General features: G+C 34.5%; 1 protein-coding gene across 1 annotated transcript; it reads right to left on the bottom strand.

Annotated features, from left to right (window-relative positions):
- Positions 1-129: 129 nt before the first annotated feature.
- Positions 130-18,318, bottom strand: LOC127167583 (uncharacterized). The gene is made up of 9 exons (XM_051113711.1): positions 18,005-18,318; positions 17,559-17,704; positions 11,692-11,950; positions 11,318-11,457; positions 10,697-10,976; positions 10,132-10,277; positions 1,466-1,736; positions 894-1,033; positions 130-508 (listed from the first exon to the last, which is right to left on the bottom strand). Exons 1-9 carry the CDS (start codon positions 18,316-18,318, stop codon positions 375-377), a joined length of 1,830 nt encoding a protein of 609 aa, XP_050969668.1. The 3' UTR covers positions 130-374.
- Positions 18,319-18,970: the final 652 nt, after the last annotated feature.

Genomic DNA, 18,970 nt, shown 5'->3' with positions numbered 1-18,970 from the left:
TCACATCAGGGATCTTCAAAGCCGAATTCAGCTGAGAGGAACCATTGCCATTAATTTTAAAGAGATACTCAAGAGATCCTTTATTTTCCACATTTTATTTTATTTATTTATTTATTTTTCAAAGTTGACAAATAACGTTTCTAGAACAACTTATTCAGCACAGATTAGTCAAGCAATTCATAAATTTATTCAGACACAATTTATATTTGTCAATAAAAAAAACAAAAAAAACCCTTATTCTTTGAGTAAAAGTTATCACATGTATTTTGAGACACAAAAAGAAATAAATAGGTTTTGTTCAAGGTCATTGCATCAATAGTTTTACAGTGACTGTGAAATATTCCTTATATAATGCCGCATTTCTGTAACGTAATTTAGAGACATAGTGTGAGGGGAAAAAAACAACTCTCTCTTACCTCTTGCAGCAGTTTGTCTCTTGTCGCAGGGTCAGTCAGATCGGCACTGGAGTGAAGCTTTACCTTTATGAATGTTCTGCTTAACATGAACTCTAAAATGGATCATTAGTTAGGCAAATAAACATGCATGTCCACATACACACACATGAGGTTAAGTTTGCAAGGCAAATCAGAACAGACGAACCACAGCACTTATAGTTTCTGGGAAGGTCATTTGTTTTAGCTTTTCTAGGGACTAAACAAACAATTCTTTCCCACAAATTGCACATAATTTGTAAATTTTGCAACTTTTGCTTGCGTGTGCACTGTTTATCATTATGTTGCTTTTATGTTATGTGTGGATTTGTTTCCATTCGTTTAACTTGTCACATCTTAGACTTTTTTTTTTTTTTTTTAAATCAAATAAATTTTTGCTCAGTTTGGGCCTCTGAATAAAACTTGAAGTTGGGTGGTTAATATTAATAACATTCGTAGTACCTGTCCCGTAGACCTCTACCTCACACAAAGTAAGGACCTTCATATTTCCAGGGATTACCAAGCTCACGTAACGACCCACCATCCAATCGCATAAATATGTGTAGGACACACCAGCTGGAATACTGGAAATGACCGCACATCTAACGAGAAAAATGGAGAGAAGGATGAGATTTAATCAGGCTCATACAGATTCTACATGAGTTTGTGTTTCATTGTTCTAAAAGCCAGTTTACACCAAGGATGATAATTAAAGCTATAAAGTCTTATATCTCTAATTCTGTGAGAATAGGAAAGCCGTATACATTTTTTTTCTTCCGTTGAACACACAAGAAAATATACAGTATTTTTCCATACTGTGTAAGTCAGTGGTGAACTGTAACTGTTTGCTTACACACATTCTTCAAAATATGTTTCAACTGTGTTCAACTGAAAAGAATTATGCAGGTCTGGAACAACTTGAAGGTGAGTAAATGTTGACATAATTGTACATTTTTAGGTGAACTGTCCCTTTAATATAGTTTTAGTTATTATCATTCTAGGTGTGAAAGAGCCTTTGAAAAGCAGAGTCTCACATGGAGTTATTGCTGCCATTATTCTCCAAGGAGTTTCCAACACGAATCACCGCTCCGTTGATGTGCTCTGGACAGCAGTCTATTCGGTTAGTGACGACCACCCTGTGAACTCTGTAGATGTTCACCAGATCCAGCCTCCAAAACGGGTTAGTCGCGTAACCGGTTGAGGAACACTGTGCCCAGTTGTTTTTGATACCATCTATAGCTTTTCCGGCCTCCCAGCCGAGATGTGTGGATGATTGTATAGCATTTCTTCCTATTGCCAGATTGCCTAAAATTGTGTTAAATGAAGTAAAATGTAGTGTTTGAGGACTGAAAGTAGAACAGAGACCATAAGTGGACTGAACCATCAACACTAGATGTTAGAAGAGGAAATCATGATTTCGAGAAACAAACTCAAAATGATAATATACAAATGGAATAATATCAAATCACTTTGCTTTTAATTAATACATTTCTTGTTTAGTTATGTTATTTATAAATAAAATGCAGTTTTCTCCCAAAACACTAAATAATTAGGAAAAAAACAGTGACAGCATATGCATGTGAATTTATGGATCACATTCATGTAACAAGTGTGAATCTAACCACACAGTTTCAGTTATAATTTTAAGGTTCATTAAAGGTGGTAAATCAACCAGTCTGGAGGATGTGTCAGGAATAAAGTTTAATTAGACCTTCATCACTGGTCAGGCAGAGTTATTGTGCTTTATTTATTATATTCTTTAGCTTGTTTGGAAGGTATCTTTGTCTCTTAAAAGTCTAAATGGACTTACAGCAACCTTTTTAACAAACATTTGACCTGTGTGAGATGAATTACAACCTTTTGTACTTCTGCAAACCTTCCTCTGTTCCATGAAAAACTACATTTTGCATTTATAGGAGTGTTTTTTTAGAAAAAGGGTTCATGATTAGGACATGCAAATCTTATGTCTGGTTTCTTAGGCAAATAAAGCTAAACACTAATTACAGAAATGTTACATGGTAATGGTTGCCAGATTAAACAAAAGAAAGCAAACTAAACCATACCTTTTAATGGACTGGTATCTTCTTCAGTTGCCTCTTCTGTAAAAGTCACTGTAGAAAAAGGGTTACACTATGTTGTACACATATATCAACTGATTTATAGGCCTACCCCTAACACACACACACACACACACACACAATTAATTAATATATACACATATGAAAAAAAAAAAGGTCAGTTTTAATGGTCTCTTACCACTTGCCACACTATAAACTGCTGAACTCTCTGTAGAAAAAACACAAATAGATAGGCTGAGTCATTAGTACAAACAAAACAACTGCTACTATAATATTAAAATATGATAATTAAATTATACATAATTAATATATACACAGATGAGGAGAGGTTTTAATGGTCACAATTATAAACACTGTAAAAAAAACAATTTGTTGAGGCAACTTAAAATTTTAAGTTCAACTCAAAAAAATTTTAGTCAACTTGAAATGTTAAATTGTATTAAGTGACAACTTAAATATTTGAGTTCATTTAACAAGGCAGCTGGGTAACAAGCCCAGCTTTTAAGTTTAACAAACCATTTTTTTGTTTAGTCAACTCAAATATCCAAGTTTTCACTTGGTACAACTTAACATTTCATGTTGACTAAACTTATTTGAGTTGACTGAACTTTTAAGGCAGCAGGGCAACAAATTATTTTAAGTTGACTCAGCAAATTGTGTTTGTTTTTTTTTTACAGTGCAGGCTGATTTACAGTAACCCATTAGCACACACAAAACAACTGCTAATATAATATTAAAGTGTAATAATTATATTATACATAATTATTATATACGCACAAAAGATCAGTTTTAATGGTCTCTTACCACTTGAATCATAATCTGTTGAACCCTCTGTAGAATAATCACAAATATATAGGCTGATTTACAGTAAGCCATTAGTACAAACAAAACAACTGCTACTATAATATTAAAATATGATAATTAAATTGAATATAATTAATATATACACAAAAAGATCAGTTTGAATAGTCTCTTACCACTTTCTGCATCATAAACTGTTGCACCCTCTGTAGAAAAATCACAAATAGATTATCTAACTTACTGTAAATCATTAGTACAAACAAAACATATGCTGCTATGATATTAAAATGTAATAATTAAATTATACATAATTAATATATATACACACACAAAAAGATCAGTTTTAATGGTTTCTTACCACTTGGGTCATTAACTGTTGCACTCCCTGCAGAAAAATCACAGATAGGCTTATTTACAAGTAAACCATTAGCACACACAAAACAACTGCTAGCCTACTATTTTACATGCATATTACTGAAATTAGACACATTTATGCACTTAGCTTCACAATAACAGAAGCAAGTACACTACTGAAAAAAGAAGAAGAAGAAGAAGAAGAAGAAGAAAAAAAGAATAAAAATCACCAGTTTTCATAGTCTCTTACTTTTTTCAACTGCCTCTGCTTGGACTATGAAAACCACTGTAGAAAAATAGGGTTGCATTGTTTTTCATAGATATACAGACAGATTTATACTCCTATAGCACACACAAATCTACTGAAATCAGACACATTTAAGCTTGGCTTTACCCAGTAAGAGAAACAGGTACATGTTGAGTCCCTTTATTTCTAAGGGGGGAAACAGATATTTAAACTTTATTACCAAATGAAAGCACACAGTGATGAAAAAGTGGCACTGTAATTTTAGGCAATAAACTTTTAGGGCAAGTTCAACAATAATATCTTATCGTAATACACTAAGTCAAAGTATCACAAACGATTGATATTTCTTCTTATTATTTTTAAAGTTTTACAGGGGTTTAATTCTATTTTCAAGATCTACATGAAAAACTATTGCTTATAAATAAAATGTTTATTTTTGAGTCATTAGCTTTTGCCAGTAACTGATTCAAGAATCTGGTTTTCTTTATGTTCAGTCATTAAACTAATGAGTTTATTTTCCATCATTTTAAAAGGTGCAAACACAGTGTTAACAAAGTAACATTTAAAAGGAGTTTACAAGATAGACAGTATGTAAAATCTTAAATTAGTACCTCGTTTTTATTGTGAATTTTGAAAGGGTCCGGTCAAATCAGCATTGTACGCCAGATTTATGTTATATGGAGGACTCTGAATTATAGAGGATATACACGTGACGCCACAGTCAGCTGGAGTGGCTGCGGCTCCGCCCACTGAGTGGCAGCATTGCTTTCAGCGTGAATAATGCGACAGAACACACTTTTACAACGAGAAAGAGCTTTGCATATTTTTATGGACTGCCAAAGCTACAAAAAAGAGAAGCAAATGAACCACTGCAATTCACAGAAACAAATGGACTCCAGGCAGCAAAACATGGATTTATAATTTCATGTTTAATTTCATGAATTTCAACGATTCCAGGCAGCATATCAATATCCATGGACCACTGTATATTTGGTACGTTGTAAGGAACGCTATATCGAGTCCAGCAACCTTTAGTTTGAACTGATTATTGTTTGTTTTACTCGCAGCTTCCCTAATAATTCCATTTACGCAGCTGCGGAAGGGGCGTGTTCCGGCGGGAAAGTGACGTCAATGCATAATAAAGAATAGAAAAAAAAAAAAAAAAAAAAAAAAAAAAAAAAAATATATATATATAGGAGGTGTGATTCTCCACCTCCAAACCTCACACACGTGACCAACCTAATTCTATGCATTACAGACCAATAAAAGAAATTACAGATCAGCTGTTGCGCAGAAGACGATGTTTGATGTTTCATCAGTGAGTGTAACATCAGAGAGCACCTATCAGTGGATGTTTATTGATATAGCCTATTAGTGATTTAAAAGAATTACAAATAAAAATAATAAAAATAAAATGCTGACAAATAGTAACACATTTAGACATTTCTGCCTTTTCAGATAGAAATTTGTTTTGTCAATGGATGTTTACCAGGAACTATAGGCGCATTTAATGTGACGTCACTAGGCCATTTCGAGTCGCTCATACTGCAGCTGTAACGAACTTAAAGATTTTTTGAGCTACTTCGTAAACTCACGGAATAGCTATGCACTGGCACAAACATGTAACTCGAGCTCTGGACATAGAATGACTTGAATATGCAAAATATCTGTCTTTTTTTAACGAATATTTGGAATTTCGTTCTGGCCCAATTCAACCTTGCTTGTGCTGTAGCAAACGTCGGCTTTAGAAAGTTTGCTTCATAAGTCCGTCTATCACGAACCACTACACGGACTTCTGAAAGTGCTTTTTAAAGGGAGAACTCTTGGCAAAGATCAATCGTCATGCAAAGTCCCTACAGTTCTGATGGAAGCTGATGAAAGATGTCTGACTGCTAATGGGAAGTTTAAGTGTCATCACGCTGTGGACGAGGAAACTCTTCGCCAAAAGACCATTGGTAAGTTCCCGTAAGATCGGGTTTGCTAATCATGTTCTGCGCCTCAAAGCACTTTGGCTTACGTTTATAGTCTGCTTTTGTGATTTGTGATTACTTAGAATTATTTGTTCCTATCCCAAATAAGTCTCTGAACCACACAAAAAATAAATATAAATTCCAAAAGAGGAACCGTTTTATCACCCGTTATCTATAGAGGGTGGAGTCAGTGAAGGGGACATTTTGGTTAAAAAACCTAATAGTTGTTTGAAGTGGCATTATGTTTATTTAAAACAGAGTTATCATGCAGAAGTAGGCTACTATGAAAAAGTATAAACTAAATATTTTTCTTAAGTCATAACCAGGGACCGAAATTAAGTTTTTGACACACCGGCCAAGTTGGCCGGTGGATTAAAAAATCAACCGGCCAAGCTTATTTTTTACCTGCCAAAATTCTGAACGATTTAACACAGATATATCCAAAGCACGTTATTCATACGTATATTATGTGTGCTCCGGACAGAGAGGAGTGACAATTAAAATAGGGCTGGACGATATGGCAAAAATTCATATCACGATATATTTCTTAATTTCGGTCGATACGATATAATTCCGATATCGATACGGACAATATTAAAAAGCCTCAGGAAAAACACACACAATGGATGTTTGTACCTACAAATGTCTGCAAACTGAATTTGCAAAGTCTATAATACCTCCAGGCTCCTCCTATTAAAATTATATATATATATTTTTAAAATAAAAACAGTACAAAAAAAATAAGGTTCATATTTTATTTGTATTTAGCCTTTACAAACAGGAAATGTGAAATAAACTATCAAATAAATAAAATTCTCAGACTCAGCTTATTAACAATAATATATTTCCATTTAAACTAGAACAGGCTGAATATTCATATAAATTGAAACAACAAACAAACTGCTTCAGCCAGGATAAAGAAACAAAAATAATACAATAAAATAAATAAAGAGTGAGCAACAACAAAAACACATTGCTCTGGCCGGAACATTGTTGAGTGTTGATTAGGGATGCTCATTTTAACCGGTTAACCGTTAACCGACAGAAGAATTTTGACCGATTAATACAATCAGTTAAACGGTTTAAAAGGTCTTTTTTTTTTTTCAGTAATTCACTCATCAAAATATTGTAAAACGTTTTCTGGATGGTTAAAATAAAATGAAATTGCATTTTTGAGAGAAAAAAGATAAATCGCGTAGGCCTATAACGTTAAGTCGCATTTTATTATTAAGAAAGACCTGGTGTCGACGCGAAATATTTACAATACACTATAAACATAGGCTAGGCTATTTTAGTTCCCCTCACTCCACAAAAAAATCCTTTCAATTTAACGGTATTTAGACAAGAACAAGAATGAAAAATATAAGAAGCTCGGCGACAAGACAAAACCAAACCATTGAGGCTAAAGCGAAACTGAAACTAATATTGTGTCTCATACGACACAAACCCAAATGTCTCCGTATTCAAGATGTATTTGAATGCTAAAATATTATTTGTTATGTAAACCTGGTTTTGTACTTCTCACATTAAAATATCCACACAAAATAAATGTTTGGCATAATATCACGGCAGTACGTTGATAACGATTAAGCAGTGTGATTTTTTTTTTTTCCATATGTTTGGCTGATTGTGTGTGCGCGTGCGGCGCCGGCGCAATCACTTGATTTTCTCCTTCTAACAGGGGAAACGAATCTTTACAGATCATCAAAACTGTAAACGGTTTGCTGTTTGTAAAATAAAGAAAAACAGGATGCCGTTTTCAGCCGTCTTCCTTTCGCGCAGCACAAAAATGAACGAAAACTCTGCTACTAGCTACTTGTTTCACTTTTTTTTTGTTTGTTTTATTAAGTAAAAATATTTATCTTATAGGCATATTCTTTCATTATATATATAGCCTAGCTTTATGATGTTTTTCTCCATTCGCAGAAGCTGCAGGTGATGCGACGTGTCCATGTGAATCCTCATGTTCTGTTGTTTGCTGCTTTTTGCGCATGTAAAATTAATCCCGGAAAACAAATGTTAGTATTTTAACGGGTCACAGACACTTATCCTTTCTAAAATAATTATATTCTAATTTAAAATAATCTTTTCGGTTAACGGTTAATAATCGGTTAACAAGCGTCGGCGGTCGGTTAGGAAAAATAACCGAAACGAACATCCCTAGTGTTGATGACACTCTATGACAGGCTCTAGAGGTTTCTGGCAAGAAATATTATTCTGGTAAGAAATATAATTTCTGGTCAGGGGTACTCATTTTGTAGCTAAAACTTTCCGCGACGGAACTTAACCAACTACTGCTGAGCGCTGGCAGCGTGTCTGTGATGTACGTCATCACGCAATTCTGTTCTGCTCTTTCTGACGGCTGAGCACTTAACGTCATTCAGTGACAAATGCTAATGTATAAAATTATATATATATACAAATGTATATCGAAATATCGGAAATGGGTTTAAAAATCGTATCACCGTTATTGAAAAAAAAATCTATCGCGATATATATTGATATCGAATTATTGTCCAGCCCTAAATTAAAACATCAATAAGAATTCTGGTGGTGGCTTTTCTTCCAGTTCGCCAAGCTTTCTTTTTGAAGGCTGGCTGGCTCCAGTTAAAAACCGCCACATCTCGCCACTAGCACGAAACTACCGCTACGTTGAGTGTGGGATAGACGGAAATGACGTGAGTGCGGCGCTCGCGTTTCACTTACGCTTCGGTACGTCGCATGCAGACGGGGGCGGGGGAGCATCACAGAGATCCGCGAGACTGATACTGATTAACATTACTGGTGAAAAGATTTACTCGCCATGTGGCGGATGGCGCTTTAAATTTAACTCGCCAGACAGAGAATTTACTCGCATTTGGCGAGTGGCGAGTGTTAATTTCGGACCCTGGTCATAACTTTGCACAAGGAATAGACCCCAAATTAAGTCATTATTTTCTTAGTTAATCTTCTCCCATGCTATTGGATTCAGTTTACATTTGCTCTTGCATTCTTGGAAATTATGCTGTTGGATTCATGCAACACTCCAGTTGTAATATAAGATATAACTGATGGAAATTGACACTGGCTGTGGTGTCCTGAGGTTTGAGTTAAATTTGCGTCTGTTCATCACAAAGCTACATAAGCTGTATATCGCATGGACTATGTTTATTGTGTTTTTGTTTGCAGTGTTTGGAGTTTGCACATAATCACTATCCAGGGCATTCTGTTTGCATAATGAAAATACTTTTCATTGTCTTGAAAGGATATTACACAGATTTTGGTATTATACACTTCATCTTTATGATATAGTGTACAGAGGAGCATTTGCACATTATTTAGTTATTTAGTGTGTGACAACTTTTTGACAGAGTGAAAGAAATCTATAATAATCATTTCAATTCAGAACATGAACTTAATGTAGAGAATATAGTCTGTTATGCATTAGAACATATTGACTTTCTTATAACATAAAAACTGTTTTTTTACTTTTGTTTCAAGCAGCGTTACTGTGGAAACATTTGTTTCTCCCAAAAGACATTTTGTTCATCCGGGTTATTGTATTCTTTCACAAAGACCTGTAAATAATGCATATCAAGACTCACATAATTATGTCTTAACCAACAAATAAGTATTTCAAGTGTTGTGTTGTGTAAATGTACTTACCTTCCTCTGTGATGGCCTGTTCCACCTCTTGCTGGGGAGGTTTTGTCCAGGACAGTTTGATGTCGGTGATTCCTCTTAATTGCAGAGCAGACTGCAGCTAAAAGAATTTTTAAGAGTTCATTGTACTTTTAAACAACATATCAGAATGTCTTTTCAGTTTAGCTTTAAAGTTTTGCTTTTATATTTAACAAAAAGGCCAAATTCATGAAGGGGCAAGCATGATAGCAGAAAACAGGAGTGGCAAGCAATAGTTTACAGTCTAGTATCTGTTAATATGTAGTGTTAGTGAATGTGTATTTTTTTTTTTCTTTCTAACCTGATAGAGGAGATTGTCATTCTCTGGATCAGACAAATCAGCACTGGACACAAATTTCATCCTCACAAAGTTTTTTCTCACTAGAAAATTACAAACTGACATAATGAATTGAACACACAGTAGTCAGTGTTACAAGTGAAATAAAGAGTTTTGTCTGGATAGGCATTACATTTAATTGAAATCAAGGCTATGAGATATGGAACTGTGCTAGGTCAGAGTTATTCTGTTGTAAACATTTATTTGTGTGTATGTGTGTTTAATGTTTTTATTTATATACATACTGAATTACCTGGCAAACTCCCATAGACTTCCACCTCACACAGTGTAAGAATCCCTGTTTCTCGAGGAATAACCACGTTCACGTAACGCCCCTCCATATCGGGACACGAGTAGCTGTAGGAAGCTCCTGCGGGAATACTAGTAATCACAGCACATCTAGACAAAGTCAAAGAGATGATGAAAAACACATCAGTCATTTCACACCTAATTAAGGAAGAGTAAAATAAAGCAACGCAATGGCTTATTGAGTAAAGTGTAATGCAACCGGCATCTTAGAAAAGACTGAAAAACAAACGAACAAAAAAACAAAACAAAACATAAATCTACCTTAAAATTATAACAAATGATGAATGTTTTGTAGTACGGGACAGAATGCAAAACTAGAGAAGCACAAATCGCATTTTCTACTTTGATTATTATTTATAACACTCGAGCTGCAATAACTTGAAATGGTGGTTAATTCGTATAAAAACAACGTAAAATTATACGAATTCATATAAAACCTCCACCTCATAAAATACTTATGTTTGGATTACCACGGTCACTAAAATTAAACCGGTTAGTAACTTTCTCACATGGGATTGTTGTTGCCGTTGTTTTCCAGAGAGTTTCCGATGCGAATCTCTGCTCCGTTGATTCGTTCTGAACAGCAGTCAGCTCTGTTTGTGATGGTCACGGTGCTAATATAGTAATTATCCAGCAGATCCAGCCTCCACCACGGATTTTTCTCCATCATTGAATGGGTACAAAATGAGGCTGCACCCGGAGCGTGTTTTATTCCATCAATGGCACGATCAGCCCGATAATATTCAAATACAGACGACTGAGCCGCATTACCACTTAATTTCACCCTATCTGGAAAGTGATTAAGCTGCATTAGGCCACATTTTAACCAAGTTCTATATTCCCTATTATTCAAACGATTGAAATAATTCAGATTGTTTTAAAAATCTATTTGAAAGTCTCTTACGCTCACTATGGTCGCATTTATTTGACCAAAAATAAATAGTATTTTTTTATGTTTTTAGTTTTGAAGGATTGTGTGACACTGAAGACGGGACAAAAGATGCAGAAAATTTAGCTTTTCATCACAGTAATAAATTACGTTTTACAATATGTTACAATAGAAAACATAATATCACTGTTTTTTTTTTTTGTGTTTTTTTTTTTTTTTTTTTTTTACTGTCAAGAATTACCATTTCCATAGACTCTCACTTCACACAGAGTGAGATTCTTTGAATCTCCAGGAATGACCACGTTCACGTAACGACCTTGCATTCCACCACATGAGTATGACACGGATTGACCTGCAGGAATACCAGAAATTTCTGCACATCTAGAGAGAGAGAGAGAGAGAGAGAGAGAGAGAGAATATAAAACATTATTCACTTCACATGAATTTAAGCAATATCACACGACCATGAGTCGCACTTAAAAAACAAACAAACAAAAACAAAAACAAAACAAACAAACAAAATACATTACATTGTATTGCACAACATGTTTATGTTTTACTCTTAAAGAACCATTTTAAATTGCTACACTTAAGTAAATGCAAATTTGTCGTCACATGAGATTGCCATTGCTGTTATTCTCCAAGGAGTTTCCGATGCGAATTTCGGCTCCGTTCATTTGTTCAACACAGCAGTCAATCCTGTTAGTGATGGTCACTTCTCTAATGATTTGTAGATCCATCAGATCCAGCCTCCACCATGGGTTTGTCTCGGTTTCGGTGTGGGTGCAGTACAAATTGTTATCGTCAGTGGCTGTATTAGCCTCGTAGCGGAGTGTAGATGACTGCACAGCCTTGCCGTTGATTGCAATATTCTCTAGAAAGTGCAACGATAAACACAAATAACCATGTTATTATTATCTATAATTCCCATGTGGTTTCAATCATTGAATAAGTATTAGTTAACTTTCAGTGTGGCAGAGAAAGTGTGTCACTGTTTGTTTACTGGAATGGGCTAAGATAAGATTTTTTTTTTTTTTTAAATCACACTCTAAGATTTGTATCTAAAGGTCTAAATGTTGTTGGAAGGACTGACCGAAACCTTTTTAAAAGCCTTTTAACCAGTGTGAGATAAATTTTAAAATATATGAAGCCCCTTCAACCTTTTGTATTGTAAACCCTCCTGTTTTTCATGAACAACAATTTGCAAATATATGAGTGTTTTTGTTTTAAGAAAATGAGTTTATGATTAGGACATGCAAATCTTACTTAAGTGTTTGGGTGCTTAGGGAAATATAGCTAAACACACAAATTACAGTAAACCACTAAACATTCATTTAGCATGTTATAGGTTCAAGCTGAAACAAGAGAAAACCATTTATAATATTACATTTTACACAATATTGCATTTTAATAAATAAATTATACATAACTATACATTCCCAATTTGAGGAAAAAAAGACCTGTTTTCATTACTTGAACTGCTGGACTTCCTGTAGAAAAATCACAAATATGTAGATTTATTTACAGTAAACCACACACACACACACACACACACACACAAAAACAACAACTGCTATAACATTTATAAATTAGACACATTTATGCATTATAGTAAGAGAAACAGGTACACTATAGACTTTCTTTTTTCAGCTGCCTCTTCTTGGACTGTGAAAATCCCTGTGGAAAAAATGGTTGTACTGTGATTCACAGATTTATTGACTGATTTATACTCCTATATAGTACACACAAAACTACTGCAGTTATACATATTTAAGCTTGGTTTTACCTAGTAAGAGAAAAATGTACTTGTTGAGCCCCTTCATTTCTCACGGAGAAAGACTAATAAGGAAATATATATATAGCACAAATTTAGTCAAAACAAAACAAAAATGTTTAGGGCAAATTCAACAACATTGTTACCATAATATCATAGTATCACAAAAGATTTATATTTTTTATTAATGATCATTTGTTGCACTGCAGCATACATTTATCAAAATAATTGTGTTAACTTTTAGGGGATGTTCGACAATTCTTTGTCATCACAGTACAGTAAATCTGTATCACAACAGATTGAATTTTTGGTTATTCTCAAATATTCACAAGGATTTATTATCATTTTCAAGAACAAATAACTCAAGCATAACATGAAAGTAATGATTTTTTTGGTCATGAATGAACTTTTTGACAATTATTGACCATGAAAACTGATTCAAGAACCTGGTCTTCTTTACAAGTATGTTCATACAAAATAATATTCCCTTTTAATGTAAAAGTATCATTTTTAACATTATTATTTAGCATATTTCACAAATTCTACATATAATTATTTTAATAATGTTGCAGTTGCACTAAACAAATAAGCCTTATTTTTCAATATTACACAAAGCACAAATATGAAGCGTTAACATAGTAACAGGTAAGAAAGTTAAAAGTATAGACGTATAAATATAATCAGCCTTAACACAGTAACAGTTAAGAAAGTTAAAAGTATAGACCTATGTAAAATCTTAGAATAGTACCTCTCTTTTTTGTGTTTTGAAATGGTCCGTCAAATCAGCAGTGTATGTCAGGGTGAATTGTGTCATATGGAGGACTGTTTGTGCATCACATGGTTGTTATTCTCCACCCCTCGTTCTCCACCTCCAACCCTCACTGCTCTACCTCTCTCTATCAAAGACTTAACACTTTTAAAGAGGGATATTTAAACAACTATGTAATTTAGGGTTTTAAATAGGGGTAAGCGGGGCACAACCTAACGCTGGGTTAGTTGTAACAGCGTGGTTTAAATATTTCCACACACGCTATCATAACCAAATTTATGGTGTTTACTAGTTGGCATAGCAACGCTATACAGAGAAAAAAGTGCGCCAAAATTCAAAAGCCGTTTGAAGATATCACTGAATATTTATTTTACCATAGTAAAAGTAAATTTCTGACTGAAGTAAGTTTTAGTTTTCATTCAAAATGAGACAAATCTGCTATTATTTTAATCTCCAATCTGTTATTTATCAGTTTAGATATCTTATTAATGCTTGGCAAACCAGCAGAAGACACTAACCAGTTTTATATCCCAGTCGCGCTGATGGGGACGTTGTAACACTGCGTTACAATCTGCCACGCTATTATTACACTATGCTTTTCTATGACATTAGCAATGTAATTTTCACTATTTACTTGGATGGATTTAAAAAAAAACACACACACAAAAACAGGTGAATAAAGACTGACAATCGATGTTTAATGCTGAGAAATTATTATTTCAAGAAATGTAAAGCATTTTGGCTCATTTATGTGTCTGGTGTTCTATGAGAGCTGTGTTTGGAGGGAGGGAAGTGTTTTTCCGAATGTCTGAATGTGTTTCATCTATTTGCGCACAGTGTTTGTACTATACTGTATAGCTGTGTTTTACGATCATAGCCGTCCCACGCATGGTTGCAATGTGTTCATTGTGAACCTCAAAAATTAGACATTTTTTGAATTCTTTAAAAAACGTCATTATTTTATTTGAAAAATTGAATCATTGTATTTCATTGACAAAATATTTTAGTTTGTCGTGTATATTTTTTTCATTCGATCAGACAACATTTTAAGCTGTCATATAAAGTTAAAGTGACAATAAAGTTTACTTTGACTTTGATATGGTCATGTTACAACGTGCCCCTCACATGTTACAATGTACCCCACATACGGGGCATGTTGTCACTTTTCACTTCCTTTCTTTTGAGGTAAAGCTACATATTTGTACTAGACAAGTGTGAAAATAACGTGAATTAAAAATTAAACTCTGAAGCCCACGTGGGTTTACACAAACTGAGAGATTCAAAAAGTGTTAGGTTGTGCCCCGCGCTCCCCTACTAAATGTTAAAGATTATTATTTATAAAGATTATTAAACCAATATTGACATGCAGCACTTCAGTCAATCATGCACATGGTAATAAAACTTTTTTTTACACGGTCTAGTATTTATATGCATTGTGAATTTGTATGCATCTTTTATTGTAATGCTCATATAGGCTATATGCTAATATATTTTAACGAACTCTGGTGCGGTTCTAATTAACTGTGAACCCAACATGGACCAAATACTTCTAAACAAACCAAAAACAGGAAGTAATGACAAGATGCGACGCTTTGCAACATGATTTCACGGAGGGAACAAGCGGTGTATCCAAAACAAAATGAGCAAAGGGTTTAAACCAGCACTAAAACCTACCTAACCAGCATCCCAGCATCAAAATCTACCAGCGTATGCTGTTTTTTTCACCAGTGGCACGTCCAGTGACACGTGTCAGAGTGGCATGTGCCACTGATACTAGTGACGTGCCGATGGGTTGTGTCATTTTTCGTGTCACTCTTGCGGCGGAACATGTCACGGCTGCGACACCTCGAGTGACACTGCCGATGTCAGTCGGAGAATAACGTACTTTCACTTTCTAGTGAATCGACTGAGATTAAAAGGTTCACCATCATAACTCTTACGTAAAGTTTGCACATAGTTTGTGTAATATTCATTGGCTCGCCTTCCTGGTTTAAAACACATATTTACGATATTGCGATGTAACCAGGCACCCACCACCAGTGTTGGGGAGTAACTAGTTACATGTAACGGAATTACGTAACTGAATTACAAAATAAATGTAATTGTAATTAGTTACAGTTACTGAGAAAAAATATGTAATTAAATTACAGTTACTTTTGAAAAATGCCAGTGATTACAAAGGGGATCACATCTGAATTTTTTCACACACCCACCCCCACTTACAGATTTAATAGACTTCTTTTAAATTGCATTGACTGCTCTAAAATGAGACACCAATGTTTCAGGAGTTTAGGACACAGAATAGGACACATGCTTATTCAATAACTGTTTTATTTCCTATTTGGGTTTATGCATAAACTTTATTTTTTAAGATTGTTTTTTTCCAAGGCATTGTTAGATGCTAGTGTTTTCTGTCATAACTATGCAAACATTTGATTTCAAACCCAGTATCACAGCTATTAAACTATTTCTTGCTATGATGTTATTTATGTTATGATCTTGTTAGGACATATAGCGCAACTGCGCTCACGGTGACCCCAGTTCGATCCCCGTCTCGAGGTCCTTTGCTGATCCCGCTCTCCTCTCTCCTCCAGCTCTTTCCTGTCATCTCTCTACTGTCCTATCACAATAAAGGGCTAAGAAAAGAAAAGTCTAAATTTGTGGTGGCTTTGCTTTAAATTAAATTATTCCACAGCTCAGACTCTTTCGGGTCAGTGCTATATGCTTGATAATTTTTCTTGGCGGAAGCTTTGCGTTTGGTAAGATTAGCTAATAAAATATTAAAGCTTAATTCAATATTATGTGTACAATTTCTTAATTCTGTCATCCTGGTATCGTGGACTTGCTCTATTGTTTCATACGTTTTTTTTTTTTGTACATTGTAATGGATTATAAGATAACTAACAAACTAGTACTACTACTTAATTATTTATGTGGTGAAATGTTGTGTAAGAAAACTGGTATGACTGCACTGTATCCCTAAAATGTCTAGTTTGAACTTGCTGTTTGCTAGCAACTGATTTTTTCATGGAAGCTTTGCGTTCAAATAGTTCAACTCAGATCAGTGTTTCGTGTCTAATAATTTCGACACAAAACATCTAAATAATCTATCAAGCAGCTGTGTAATAAGTGAGATAATGTACATTCAGCCAGTTGTTATTGCAAAATAAAGATGTATATTATCCCTTACTTATTATAATCTTAATTCAAGTGATAAAGGATTTTGAAAGTCTGACAGTAATCAGTGTTGAGTGCTACTGTAAGGTTAACTCTGCCTGGTTTAAATGTTTCAAAATGATTAACAGTTGAAAATATTAGAAATTTAGAAAAGTAATCAAAAAGTAATTAAAAGTAATAAGTTACATTACTTTAATAAAGTAATTGAAAAGTTACACTACTTATTACATTTTAAATCAAGTAACTTGTAATCTGTAACCTATTACATTTCCAAAGTAACCTTCCCAACACTGATTATAGTAGAGTGCCAAACTATAGTTTACAGCCTGGTATCTGTTAATTGTAGTGTTAGTGAATGCAAATTTGTTCTTTCTAACCTGATAGAGGAGTTTGTCATTCTCTGGGTCAGTTAAATCAGAACTGGATGCAAATTTCATCCTCGCAAAGTTTTTTCTCACTGAAGAAAATACACATTGACATAATGAAGTGAACACACAGAAATCATGGAAAGAGTTTTACAAGAGAAATAAATACTGTTGTAAACATTGCCTTTGAATGTTTGAATGAAAAAAAAAAAAAAAAAGTCTTTCCAAATGGTTTCCAGTGGATAAAAACTTGGTCATTGTTAAAGTCAGATTAAGTAGATTCATATTCGTGTACTGAATGGCTATTTTTGATATGACATTGCCTGAAGGAAAATGTTTGTTTGTGCGTGTGTATGTGTGTCTATTAAATGTTTTATTTATATGCATACTGAATTACCTGGCAAACTCCCATAGACCTCCACCTCCCACAGTGTAAGAAACCCCACTTCTCGAGGAATAAACAAGTTCACGTAACGTCCCTCCATATCGGGACACGAGTAGCTGTAGGAAGCTCCGGCAGGAATACTAGTAACCACAGTACATCTTGAAAGAGACACAAACCCCAATCATTTCACACCTACTTACGGAAGAGTGAAATAAAGCAAAGCAATGACTTACTGAGTAAAGTGTAATGCAACAGGTAGAATCAAATCTTAGTTAAGACTGAAAAAACCTAGGCTTATATCTACCTTAAAATTATGAACAAATTTTGTAGAACAGGACAGAATGCAACATTAGAGAATCAAAAATCATACAAATTCATACAAAACCTCCACCTTTTAAAATACTTAAGTTTGGATTGCCACCAACAGTAAACTTTATACCGGTTAGTAACTTTCTCACATGGGATTGTTGTTGCCGTTGTTTTCCAGAGAGTTTCCGATGCGAATCTCTGCTCCGTTGATTCCTTCTGAACAGCAGTTGGCTCTGTTTGTGATGGTCACGGCGCTAATATAGTAATTATCCAGCAGATCCAGCCTCCACCACGGATTTACCTCCCAATTTGTACAGATACAAAATGAGGCTGCACCCGGGGCGTATTTTACTCCATCAATGGCACGATCAGCCCGATAGTATTCAAATATAGACGACTGAGCTGCAATTCCTCTTAACTGCACATTGTCTGGAAAGTGATTCAGCTGCATATTAGGGCACATCTTAACCAAGTTCTATATACACTATCAGTCGAACGTTTGAAATAATTCAGATTTTAAAAAGCCTAATGCTGCATTTATTTGATCAAATATAAACAGTATTTTTTGATTTCTGAAGGATTGTGTGACACTGAAGACTGGAATAATGATGCAAAACTTTTACAAAAATTACATTTTACAATATATTACAAAACACAATATTACTGTCAAGAATACCATTTCCGTAGACTGTAACTTCACACAGAGTGAGATTCTTTAAATCTCCAGGAATGACCACCTTCACGTAATGGCCTTGCATTCCACCACATGAGTAAGAGATGGATTGACCTGCTGAAATACCAGAAATTTGGGCACATCTAGAGAGAGACGGAATATGAGACATTAATCATTTCACAACTTAAGCAATATCACAAGGCCATGAGTCTCATTCTCTTTTTAAAACCCCTTTACATAATATTGCACAACATGTTCATGTTTTTCTCTTAAAGAACTATTTTAAAACTATTTTACACTCTTAAAAATGAAGGTGCTTCATGATGCCATAGAAGAACTTTTTTTGTTAAATAAAAAACCCAACCCTGTTCCTGGAGATTGACCTTCCTGCAGAGTTTAGCTCCAACCCTGATCAACCACACCTGTCTGTAATTACCAAGTG

This window comes from Labeo rohita, chromosome 7 (genome assembly GCF_022985175.1).
Source record: "Labeo rohita strain BAU-BD-2019 chromosome 7, IGBB_LRoh.1.0, whole genome shotgun sequence".
NCBI lineage: Eukaryota > Metazoa > Chordata > Actinopteri > Cypriniformes > Cyprinidae > Labeo > Labeo rohita.
This window is presented reverse-complemented; position numbering and strand designations above follow the sequence as displayed.

Bases quoted from the DNA above. Each gene is read 5' to 3' on its own strand.
- LOC127167583 (XM_051113711.1), bottom strand. From the start codon at position 18,318: ATGTGCCCTAATATGCAGCTGAATCACTTTCCAGACAATGTGCAGTTA. The intron at 17,705-18,004 runs GTGAGAAAGTTA...GTCTCTTTCAAG, and splicing joins AACGGCAACAACAATCCCAT to ATGTACTGTGGTTACTAGTA. The intron at 11,951-17,558 runs GTAATTCAGTAT...TGCACTTTCTAG, and splicing joins GGTCTATGGGAGTTTGCCAG to AGAATATTGCAATCAACGGC.